The sequence below is a fragment of the Wyeomyia smithii genome, chromosome 2, assembly GCF_029784165.1.
Source record: "Wyeomyia smithii strain HCP4-BCI-WySm-NY-G18 chromosome 2, ASM2978416v1, whole genome shotgun sequence".
Classification (NCBI taxonomy): Eukaryota; Metazoa; Arthropoda; class Insecta; order Diptera; family Culicidae; genus Wyeomyia; species Wyeomyia smithii.
The window spans coordinates 234,355,744-234,367,982 of record NC_073695.1 but is presented as its reverse complement, the minus strand read 5'-3'; the positions used below and the strand labels follow the sequence as shown (position 1 = coordinate 234,367,982).

At 34.3% G+C, this 12,239-nt stretch overlaps 2 protein-coding genes across 3 annotated transcripts in view; both read right to left on the bottom strand.

Annotated features, from left to right (window-relative positions):
- LOC129719492 (gamma-aminobutyric acid receptor alpha-like) overlaps nucleotides 1–12,239 on the bottom strand; it is a 136,231-nt gene that overhangs the window by 80,801 nt on the left and 43,191 nt on the right. The gene's annotated exons all lie outside the window — the stretch shown is intronic.
- LOC129720472 (exonuclease 1-like) overlaps nucleotides 10,711–12,239 on the bottom strand; it is an 11,019-nt gene continuing 9,490 nt past the window's right edge. The window contains exon 4 of the mRNA XM_055671959.1: nucleotides 10,711–11,184. Coding sequence (XP_055527934.1) covers nucleotides 10,711–11,184 — 474 coding nt within the window. The remainder of the gene's footprint in view (nucleotides 11,185–12,239) is intronic.

The following is a 12,239-nucleotide window of genomic DNA, read 5'->3' as shown; positions in this document are numbered from 1 at the left end:
GTGAAAATTGGGTGTTCAATCCATGCATTCTTCGTGAATATCGGCTTAATGAGATGAATAATGGAGCAGTTCCCCTATTTTCCCTTTTCCTGTTTATAGATTTTCGTTTTACACCCCTATGTAGCCGAACTTTTCTGAGGGACGCAGTTCTATGTCAAAGGAAATTTAATTACCATTTTAAAATAAACAAAAGGTGCAAATTTATCAGGCATCGTTCCACGGTGCCGAGTGGACCGATCTAAACTAACCCAACGGTATATGCATTCGTGTTTGTATGGTCATATTCAGTTCTATTGATTTACTCTATTGAGATACGAATAAATTAAAATCACATCACGCGACACCAAAAAATACCAAGAATCCAAAAATTAGGTCAAAAGAAGTTAAATCCAGTGCCACATTACTCATATTCTGGGCCAAACCAAAACTCAAACATAAACTGATTATAAGTGACCTAATCGTTGTAATATTTAGTTTGACTTATTTTCTAATGTTTTGAAGCGGAATACGTACCGAGTGGTTAGACACTATTACTGCTGGATGTGATATGTCCTTTGATTAACTGCACTACATCTGCTCGATTTTAATTACTTTTAATCTATCAGTTAAGTTGAAAAAATATTAAATCACTTAAACACTAAACCGAAACTTAAACAACGGGCATCACTTCTGCCTCGCGGAATAAAACTTAAGAGTTAACACCTAAACGAACCGCGGACTATCTATAACGACGTAGGCACCTGCCTCACGAGGGGTATCACTATAACGACCTCGGACTTCCTTGAAGTCCCAGCTTAAGTATTCGCCGCTACTCCGGTCACTCCGAATTTTCCCGCGGCGTCGTCTTCTCACGAGAGCGGGCCGCTCTTCCGTCTCTTTCCTCGCGAACGTGCCCGTGCACGGCTGATGCAATCGTTGTTGACTTTTTCGTAAATCCGCTCGGTTGCATGTTTTGATTAAACATCCGCGAATTGGAGTTTTTTGCTGTAAATATAAACTTAAAACATTCGAACTTGCGTTCGATTTAATAACTGAGGTATTGTTTTTGCCTCCATAATCAAAACAATACCTTCTTTGATTATGATCCACTTTTCATATTTTCATAACATGAGTGGTGGATGGAATTTCAAGTTTCAACACTTGCGATGTTGAAACAAATTGACAAGAGAAATGATTTCATCATCTTGTCCATGCATATTAATGACAAGTTTTTCCAAAGATGTTTTTTCCATTTAGGATTTTTCTTAATCCTTCTTTGGAAGAGAATGGAAATTAATTGTAACCGCCTAAAATCAGGTCGGCTCATAAAACCCCCACTGATCGAGTTTTTAATTAATGCAATTCATTAAAAACATGATGAAAGTATTTGGCATGGGTTACAAAAAAAAAATTTGAAGGAACCTGATTTTTGGATAATTTGGAAATGAAAGATCTTTTGCCTCTGTACCCTACTACTCTATTCCCTAGCTACTACTGTTCTATCCATACTATTCCGTACTCCTTCTCCTTCTCCTTTCCTGAGAGCCGTCCGCCCCCTTTCGTTCGCTCCTCTATCCACTCCTGTCTATCCTCCTTCCTTGGTATTATCCGTCCCATTAACACGAAGAATATTTGTTGTTTCAGGATCTTTCTTGGTTGACCTAAGTCCTGAATTCTGTTGAGATATATCCTAGATGTTACAGCTTTTAATCTTTATGCTCGGATATAACACCGATCATTTGTTGCACGTAGTCCTAAGACTTGATCTGGTGTTTCTCTACACTTATAATCCTGCCGATAAATTTGGGATTCTTCCTGTTCCCTGAAGACATAAACCCGTTTTCATCGATCCTGCTCTTCAGGTCTATCCCATTGCAAGTGGTGTAAAGTGTGTGTATATAATGACTTATCCGGCTTCTCCTAGCTGATAGAATAGTCTTATCTCCTTAAACATCTTTCTTGATTGATGATGAAAGACTGCTTTTCTCTTCCGTTTTATTCAACTGCTATATTAATTTCTGATTCAGTCAAATATATATTTACTGAATCCGTTCTAGATTCATCTCTCTCCATCCGTCTTTTATCTCCGCCGTCCGTTCGGTGAGTACTGATCCTTTTATCGTTCTCCTACTGTCTGACCCTAGTCTTAGTTCCTAACTTTATATCCCTATCTTTACGCTCTGAATATTTTAAATTGTATGTTACTTTACTTTTAATTTTAGTGTATTTTATTTATATTATAATAATTTTTTTTTTTTTTTTTTTTTTTTTTTTTTTTTTTTTTTTTTTCAAATGATTAATTAATGTAATAAACTTTAAATAAAATTTTTTTTTTTTTTTTTTTCTATTCTCTACTCTCTCCTATTGTCAACTTCTTCCCAATTTGATACCTTTTTCATGTTTTCCCATTTAAGCATATATGTCTTTAATATTTATTAATAATGAAAACAATTTTAATTTTAATATTTCCATTTTCTTACTCAAAATATAGAGTCAAGAAAAATATTTTTCTCACAAATATATAATTTTGAGAATTCATGATAATTCACCCCTCTTGTCAATAATTAAGCCAAAAAATCTTATACCAAATTAAAAGTAAAAATATTGGAAATATGAAAAAAAAAAAAAAAAGGTCTACAGCAATGCAAGTATTTAATACCGAAAAGGATAACCCAAAATTACACTTGCATTACCGTATAGCAGCAATCTACACTCACCATACCATCATTCTGTTTTACCTTCCTTCTATTCACCATTCTGGTTTATCTTCCTTCTCGTCTTCTGTGGATCGCCTGGTAAATTGCTGTTGACCTAAAACCCCCCCTGATTTGAGGTTTTAGGCAGGATTAATCTGTAAATATACTCATTTTGTTTTCTATTAAATAATTGTATAATAAAATGTAGAATAATCCCAAAAATAATTATGTACTATTAAAATTAAACTCTATCATACTACATAGTTATATATCTAAAAAAAAATATGCTGACAGATGTGTGTAAATCCATAATTTTTTTTTTTTTTTCACACGTCTTTTACTCGGAGCCCAATCGTGTTATTTGTGACACAATAATTTGTGCATTCATGTTTTCTGTCTGTGTTCAGACTCCTTTTCCAAAAGTCCTTTCCTTGAAGGCACAAATAGTTCTCTATTGACTTTGGTAATTGGAAAAGTTTGACATTTTCTTTGAAATGTATTGAACACATTCCTTTACAGATTGTGTATTTGCACAATTCCTGTAAGGTAATTGGTTTAGACTCTAAACCACCTAAATATTCCATTTTTACCTCACTTCTGCCCCAAACTGTTGAAATTATTGGGTATAGTGTCTTATTTTGGAGACCCTCGAAGGCTTCTCCAAAGTATTGGCCATTGGCTAAAAAGCTCAGTGTGCCTTTATCCATATCCAGTATCACTTTAATAGTCTCGAGCTTTATTTTGAATTTTTCAAAAGATTTTCGTTCTCTACCATTTTGTTTTTTCGGGTACGTGTCAATGATTGAATCATGAAGCGTCATGCCCCTGTTTATGTCAAAGCCCCAAGAATTGCTATCTAGTCCTAATAGACTTTGATAACCCATGCATTGTAAGGTTGCATCAGACGTTGCTATTCCAACGTATGCATGTGTCCCCCTCTGTTCACTAGGCCATGTTATTTCCCATACATGGAGACCTTTTGTGAACCCAACTTTACCTCTTATGCAATCAGTATTGTTTCTTGCATAAGTTCGATGGGCTGTGAGACCATTAGTTTCTACAAATATGTTTTCAGAACAGTCTTCCTTATTCCAGGAATGTCTTATCTGTTCTTCCAGAGATACTGTTGGTCTTTCCAACAAAATTTTTAATCTTTGTGGTATCTCATAATTTTCGTGTCTTTTCGGTCTTTCCATATTTGTAATTTGAGGCGTTACCCTATGTTTTAGTCCTCTTCGTTTGTTTAAATGTTTCTTGGCATACATTTTACGTAGTGTCAAAAGTATTTGTTGACTACTACAAACAGGATTTAAATTCTTATTTTTTTTTTTTCTATATATATTTACCTCAATTTCCTAGGCTATAGGCCTGTTCGTATCTCATTTGCTCTGTCTGCAAAAAGAAATGAGTAAAATAAATTCTTAATACATTGCTGTATATAATATAATTAACAATTCGTATACTCAATAACTACCATTCTGGGTCACTACTCCCTTGTTATTTCATTCAAATCACAGTCATTCTAGGTAGTGTTCCCTTGTCCAATAATTCACTATCCATTCAAACATAAAAAATCGTAAAAAAAAAATTCAGTTTATCGACAATGTTCAATTTTACTATTGTCGAACGGTAAGTACGATCTCATTTAACATTTCCCATGGGATACTGATTGTAACGAGGGAAACTTTTATCCGCTCTAGGTCAATATTTCATTTCTTCTATTTTCATTTGAAAGGCCCTTCTTTCAAATAATGTGGGGTCTCTTCCGATTTAATTAATCAAAGTTTTACTCTTTCGCGTTATTTATGGGAGGTATGTTTCCTCTTCCCCTTTTAATTCTTTTATAGTGCTCATCTATTTGACATTATTACGTGCAGACATTTTTGACAATCTTTGACAAGACATTTACTTATCCTGGATTTCCAGCTCTTCGGTTCATTCAAATGCTTTTTTGTTGCTATTGGCGAACGCATTATGTTATAATTAGCTGTAGGTTGTCGCTCTGTATCAACTTTTTCTACCACCGAATTCTGACTGGTGGTCTTCTAGTTTGTGTTTTTATAATTGTCTTATTTTCTGATATCCCCTGGATATCGCTTTCATTTGTTATTCCTGTTGAGGTTTGAAATATATCTGGTTCCATATATTCTTCTTCTAATTTTTGAATTGCTGGTAAATTCGCTTGTGGATTTAATTCACGCATGAGCATGATTTCTCCATTATGTTCTAAATTTGGATTGGCGAAAATATCTTTCCTCCTTTTAAGCATCTCAGCGTCTGAATTCGGTTCCCGTGGGTCGATCAATGGCCCTAAATGGGTAATCTTTTGTCCTCTCAACGGTATCTTTGGAGGTGATGAACGAGGTTTTTTCAGAATTGAAACCTTTGGATTCCTTTGTTTAAAAGGTTTCGACTTCCTTTCCTTGGAATATGAAGAGACGTACTTTTTGTTTTGTGGGCAAGAAATCTGCCCTTTAAAGCAACAAATAAAAAGTACTATCAACGTTGCCAACATAATTATTGCTCCAGTCCCTATACTAGCTATAGTCCAGCCTGATGAAAGTGGAGAATAAATTAAATTTTCTAGGAAGGGTCTTTGCTTTTTGAGAACTTCAACATCGATTCCTAAATCAAAAAGCTTCTTTCGATCATAGAATGAAACTTTAGAGAAATTTCCACTCAATGTTGGGATCAAATGCATTGTACTTTCTTCCCACGTAAAATTCATTATTTTGTAGTTCATTGTGTTTACTAATGCTTTGTTATCCGATACTGTAGTATCTGAATACCAAATTTTTGTGTTATTTGTTTGAATCCTCATGTTTGGGGTTAGCCTCATTCGACCTGTACCCCTAACAATCAATTTTGTTTTATTTTCTCCATGGAAAATATTTACTTCAACTTCTTGTGGGGTTACATACTCCCAAACATTTGACTCCTCGGTTTCAAACCAAGCGTCGTGATTGACTCTCAGAAGTTTAATCTTACAATTTTCTGTTGAATTTCTGAATCTGAGATTCAATAGGCACTCGTTTTCTGAAGTTAAATTTTCCTCCTTCAGTTTTAATTCACAAATTCTAAAATTCATGTATATTTTGCAGTTTTCGTATTGAGTTTCCGTTAATAGGAATCCCCAATAGTTATCAATTTCCTCAATTATTATATTCCGATCCAAATTAATGGTCATGATAATAGTTCCATTTATTTGTGGAATAAAACTTCCCTTAAATGCTTTGAATTTCCTCTTTGAAACTAACGGTATCTTCAGGTCAATTGACAACATTTGGTTGTTCTCCGTTTTAAAGGATACATCCGTTATTCTCAAAATCTCTGACAATATTCCGCTATTTTGTCTTCTTGGAAATTCGAGGCCCCCTTTGATCTTACTTTCAGCCTCTTTTAATATTTGCAACAAAATTGCTGGCTCTAGTAATTGAATAAACCATGTTATACTATTGTCTTTATTAAGCAAGACTTGTAGTATAATATTCTGTTGTTTATTTAAGTCATTTATTAAAGATTGAATTCTAAATCCAATTTCAATTAATTCCGACTCAAGTTGTAGTGCCTTTTTATATGTACTAGCGAAACTTAAGTCGTCTTGGACCAGTTTCCCTAATGTGTTGAACGTATTCATCACGTTTTTCATCTTATCATCTATATGCAACATTGAGCTGTCTACAAATTTGTACATAGCATCAATTGTCGCAGTTTGATGATCTAGTGATAAGACCAAGGATTCCTCGTTCCTTCTTAATTTGTCCAGATTTATATCCACCCGAATTCTATCATCAGAATCCATACCTCCAATGGCTGTTATAAAACCACGAGTTCTTCGGGATGGAAAAAATTCTTTTATGAACTTATTCATATCCATGCTTTTGTTGAATGCCATTTCTAAATCACTCAGCATGACATTACAATGTGTATTTTTTATTATTTTTTGTAATAATACACAAGTATAATTATAATCTGCCTTAGATTTTAATAAGGCCTTCCCTCCTTCTTCTAATCCTAATACCGGGAATCTTACCTTCAACACGTATGTGCCCATTCTTATCAACGGCTCGTGTTGTTCCTCTAAAATGAATCCACCATTCGTTAACCAGAATAGGTTAACGAGAAGAAAAATGCTCCTGTAATCGAGGAGAAAAGAAAATATTTTGATATTGGCTGATTTTTTTTTTTTTTTTTTTTTTTTTTTTTTTTTTTTTTTTTTTTTTTTTTTTTTTTTTGTTTGCAAAAAGCCTGACCAATTCTGGTCAGGGATCATAGGCCATTAGACGTAGACATTTATTCATTGAGAGACATTTTTATGTAATAGACTTAAATATTATGTACGTAATAATAATTTTTTTTTTTTTTGATAATATACTAATATTTTTGTAAAACTTTCTTTGTTAATCTTTATGTTAACAAATGTAATATCACATCCTTTATTGATTAATAATTCGTCTTTCGTTGTGGGTTTTACCCTTTTTTTTTTTTTTTTTTTTTCTGTGTTTGTTATTTCCACTTCGTTCGCAAAAATCAGTAGGGCTGACGATCAGTCGCCGAGCTGTACCGTGATGAATCACAATCCGGACGGTACCAATATCCGGACACCTTCATCAATACTTCTCAATTAGATGGTAATTTATGCAATTTATGAGATGCAATGTTATACAGGAGCTTTTTTTTATATGTGAAAGATCGTTCAAACATCATAAATACCATAGTAAGCCGTGAGATAAAATTTAGATAAATCGAAACATAAACGCACTGTCAAACGGCGTCCTTTTCCTGTTTGCACTGTCCGGATTTACAACCAAAATGTTGATGTGTTTTAAATCCGGACACCCCAAAAATAAAACGAAGAGGTAGTGAACTTTGAGTGTTTTTATGCTTCATTCAATGTTTTTTTTTTTTTTTTTTTTTTTTTTTTTTTTTTTTTTTTTTTTTTTTTTTTTTTCATTTCATTCTTTTAATTATGGTATTTTCTTAGGCGATTATTGTGGATCTTCTCTAGTTTGTTGCCGTTTTTGATTACCGTGGTTTGCTCACTGGGCAAATCTACGATTTCATAAGGGCCTCTCCAATAGCTCTGGAGTTTCTGCCCTACTCCCATGGGGTTGGCATGTACTAAGACCAGATCTCCCCACATAGGTTGCCAATCGTTTGCTTTTCTGTCATAGAGCTCTTTGCGCTTTTCTTTTGACAGAATTAGGTTTTCTTTAGCTTTTGAGTGAATGTTTTTGAAAACAGACCTCATCTCTTTTGAGTAGCTTTCGTAATTTAGACCATTTTCCCTTTGGTTATATATGGATGCTGGTAATCTAGCTAATCGTCCATATACAAGTTCGAACGGAGAGTACTTTGTCGAAGAGTTAATCGTCGTGTTGTACTCGAACGTAAAGTATGGCAGATGTTGGTCCCATACATGTGGGTTGCCTACTACGTACTGACGCAGGTATGTTTTTAATTCACGATTTGATCTCTCAACTAAATTGGCTTGAGGATGATACGCGCTTGTGTTGATTTTCTTTATTTTCAAAATTTTACAAATATGTTTGAACACCTCACTCATAAAATTTGAACCTTGATCTGATACTAATTCAGCAGGTGTTCCAAATTTACAAATGTAATGTTCTATAAATGTCCTGGCGACTGTTTCTGATTCTTGATTCTCCATTGGTGCTACTACCAAGAATCTGGTTAGGTCGTCTTGCATGACAAGTCCATATTTATTACCAAAATCGGATTCTGGTAAGACAACTATGTCTATAAAAACCTTCTCAAATGGTTCTGATGACGTAGTTGTTATCTTCATTGGGATTTTGTTATGGCTCCAAATCTTGTTCTTCTGACATGAGTCACATTGTTTTACATAATTCTCAATGTCTCTTCTCATGTTAGGCCATACAAAAAGTGTGCCTATTCGTTGATGCATTCGTTTTGCTCCTACGTGTCCACCAAGAGGCGCATCGTGGAATTCATGCAAAACTGTTTGAATTTCGTCCTTGTTTACTATAGTTCGTTCACTGTCTGCGTTGTATAAAATGATGTTGATATCCAATTTCCACGCAATATATTTTACTATTTGTAAAATCTGATATTGCTTTATCTTTCTAAACGAGATCATGTGAATTGTCTTTGCGTTTAGAATGAAATCCGGGCAGTTATTGAAATATGTTAACATTAAATCAATAAAATTGTCAAAATTCATTAGGGAGTTGTTCTTCCCTTCGAGTAATATTCCTGCTACCTTATTTGAAGGATGTGTCAAAAGGTTATCTTTGACCCAATCTTTGATACCGTGAGGGTAATCATATAAAGATGTTAACTCATTGAAAGCAGTTTTGCTATTTAGGATGACAAATCTTGCGTCGCATGATTTTTCATCTTTAATAGTTTTTGTAATAACCACTTTTGATTCATCAATCAATTCCTGTTTCAGAGCGATTTTGAAGTCCTCCGCTGATAGATATGTTGCGTCTTTTAAGGCGTCATTTGTGTCGTTTAAGGTAACTTTTTCGTTGTCCGAAATGTCAGAGTTTAATATCTTGGAGATTTCATCTTCAGGGACATCATCGGAATTCTCATCATCATTTATGAGTAAATCCTGTTGTCGTTTTTGTTGACGAGTCAACACAGCGACCGTATTTTCGTTAGTGTCGTTGGCCTTTTCAACATTTTCATGTTGAAGTCTTGACAAAAAGTCGGCTACTATATTTTCTCGTCCTTGTTTATATCGTATGTCCATTTCCAGACCTTGCAATTTCAATCTCAACCTAGTTAAGGTGTGAGATGTTTCTTTCAGATTCCACAGAGAAACTAAAGGTCTGTGATCTGTATAAACGATGAATTTTTGATTATATATATAGTGCTTGAATCGATTTACTGCCCAAACAATGGCAAGTAATTCCTTCTCGATTACGTGATACCTTATTTCGGCCCCTACTAAGCCTCTACTAGCGTAGGCTATGGGTCGATTTGGTGTTTTTTCATTTGAGAGGACTGCTCCAATTGCGTAGTCACTCGCATCCGTAGTTAACACAAAGGTATCGTTATACTTTGGTCTTACCAAAGAGTATCCGATGTTAGAAAATTTCTCAATTTCTCAAATGCACTTTGGCATTCGTCTGACCATTTGAAACGAACATTTTTCTTTAATAAATCATTCAAAGGTTTTCGAGTTTCCGCTATTTTTGGGATGAATTTTCCATAAAAATTCACTGTTCCCAAGAATGAGCGCACTCCTTTTACTGTCTTTGGAACTGGCATATCCCTTACAGCTTCAATATTATCTTTCATAGGACGTATACCGTGTTCGTCAATAGTGTGTCCTAAATAATTTATCTTTGTTTTTAATATTTGACATTTTGAGGGTTCCACTTTCAAGTTATGTCTTCTCAGAGCTCTCAACACTCTGATCAGATTTTCGTTGTGTTCTTTTATGCTTCTTCCGTATATTAAAATGTCGTCAAGATAGACCCGAGCCCTTATGTCTGGCAATTCATATAGCACTGAGTTCATTAATTTTTGAAAAGTTGATGGGCTATTTCTTAGTCCCATGGGCATTCTCGTATATTCATAATGTCCATTCGGGGTTGAGAATGCTGTTTTCGCCGCATCTCTTGGATCAATCGGAACTTGATAAAATCCTGATTTCAAATCCAATGTAGAAAAATATTTACTATCCCCTATAGTATCTAACATCTCATCTATTAGGGAATGGGGTAAACAAATGGTTTAGTAACCAAATTGAGAGCTCTAAAGTCTACTACAATTCTGTACTTTTTGTTCCCTTCCGCATCTAAATCCTTCTTAGGTATGCACAAAACTGGTGCATTCCATGGACTTTTGCTAGGCCTTATTATGCCTTGGCGATGCATTTCGTCTATTTCTTCATTAATTTGTTTTTTTGTAGATTCTGGGAATCTATACTGCCTCTTATTTATAGGGACATTGGTTGTTGTCTCTATCTCGTGCATTGCTGCATCTGTGATAGTCAACTTATCCCCTTTTAGGAAGAATATATCACTATATTCTGCCATTATATTTTCCATTTCAAAAAATGTATTTTTTCGAGATGTTGGAGTTTCAGGCTATCCAAAACCTTTTTCACTCTTTCTCCTCCTCTTGCTTGTGTAATTCCTTTGTTCTCCAATAAGCTATAATCTTGATTGGAATCCAAATCTTCCATTTTAAATTCGTTATCGGGTTCTGTAATTGGTTCCTCTTCGTTCGCGGAAGATATTTCGAAGTAATCTTCATCTCCATTGTCGGCAGAGCCTATTTCAGGTTTTAAACTATTAAAGTAGCTTGAATTATTTTCTCCATGATCATCTGAACTTTCTAAATATTCACTGGTGTAATCATCTTCGAAGTATTCATCTTCAGATTCACTGTTAGATAATATAGCTTCATCCTGATAATTTGCTATGAATATTTGTTCGGGTTTTCTAGAATTATTATTGGTAATCTTCGATACTTTAATATCAACCTTGTCTTTATCTTCAATTGATTTCTTTGGAATGTTCAATTTGAAGATAACATATTTAAAGTTACCTCCAATCGAATCAATATGGCTTTTCATGAATTTTGCTCCAAGTATTGCTGGAATTGATAATTCGTCAATCACGTAGAATTTTGTCGGGATTACATGTTCTAATATCTTTAGGTTTATCCAAGTAGAGCCAATGGAATTCAATGCTTCACTATTGGTCACTCCCTTGATTTCTGATCTGTCGGATTTATCTATATATACAGCACCGACTTTTCTAGCTCTTCTTAATGATATTATATTTGGTTGAGCACCTGTATCTAGTAGATAATCAGTATACTCATTCGATCTTTCGAGTGTATTTAGTATTAGACTAAACCTCTGATCGTGGGTCTCTTTTATTGGAAACTTAATTTCTGTTGTTTTATTTATAGTCTCTTTGTTTTTTAGTTTTTGTGTTCTTGGTTTTGATGATGTAAAAAGGCAGCTTTTAAATTGGGATTCCGTCAACCTTTGGTTTATTGAATCCCTCCTTTTTAGTTTTTTGACCCATCTCTTCTGTAATCCCTGTTATTACCATATTGGCCTTGGTGGTTCCTAGGTTGGTTTCCCTGAAAGGGTCTTCCTTCGTAGGAATTTCTACCATTGTTTCTGTTGTTATTATTGGTATCATTGTTTCGGTCATTATTCCTATAATTTGAATTATGACCGTTTTGATAATTACCGCGGTTATCATTTCTGTTAAAGCCATTATTTTGGCCATTTCCTCGGTAATCGTTATTCTGTGGTCTAAAATCGGTATTGTTCCCCGGAAACTATTACTGTTCCTGTAATTGGAATGGTTATTATCATTTCTTTGATAATTATTATTATTCCTGTTTCCGTGGTAATTACTACCATTATTTTGGTAGTTTGTATTATTACCATTATTTCTGTAATTATTGCTACTACCATTGTTTTGGTAGTTGTTCTGGTAACTTTGATTTTGATTATTTGCCTGAGGATTGTGTCCTCTGTTCTGGTAATTGTTATTATTGTTTCTTCTGAAGTTGTTATTTAAATAAGCAACTCCTTGAGTG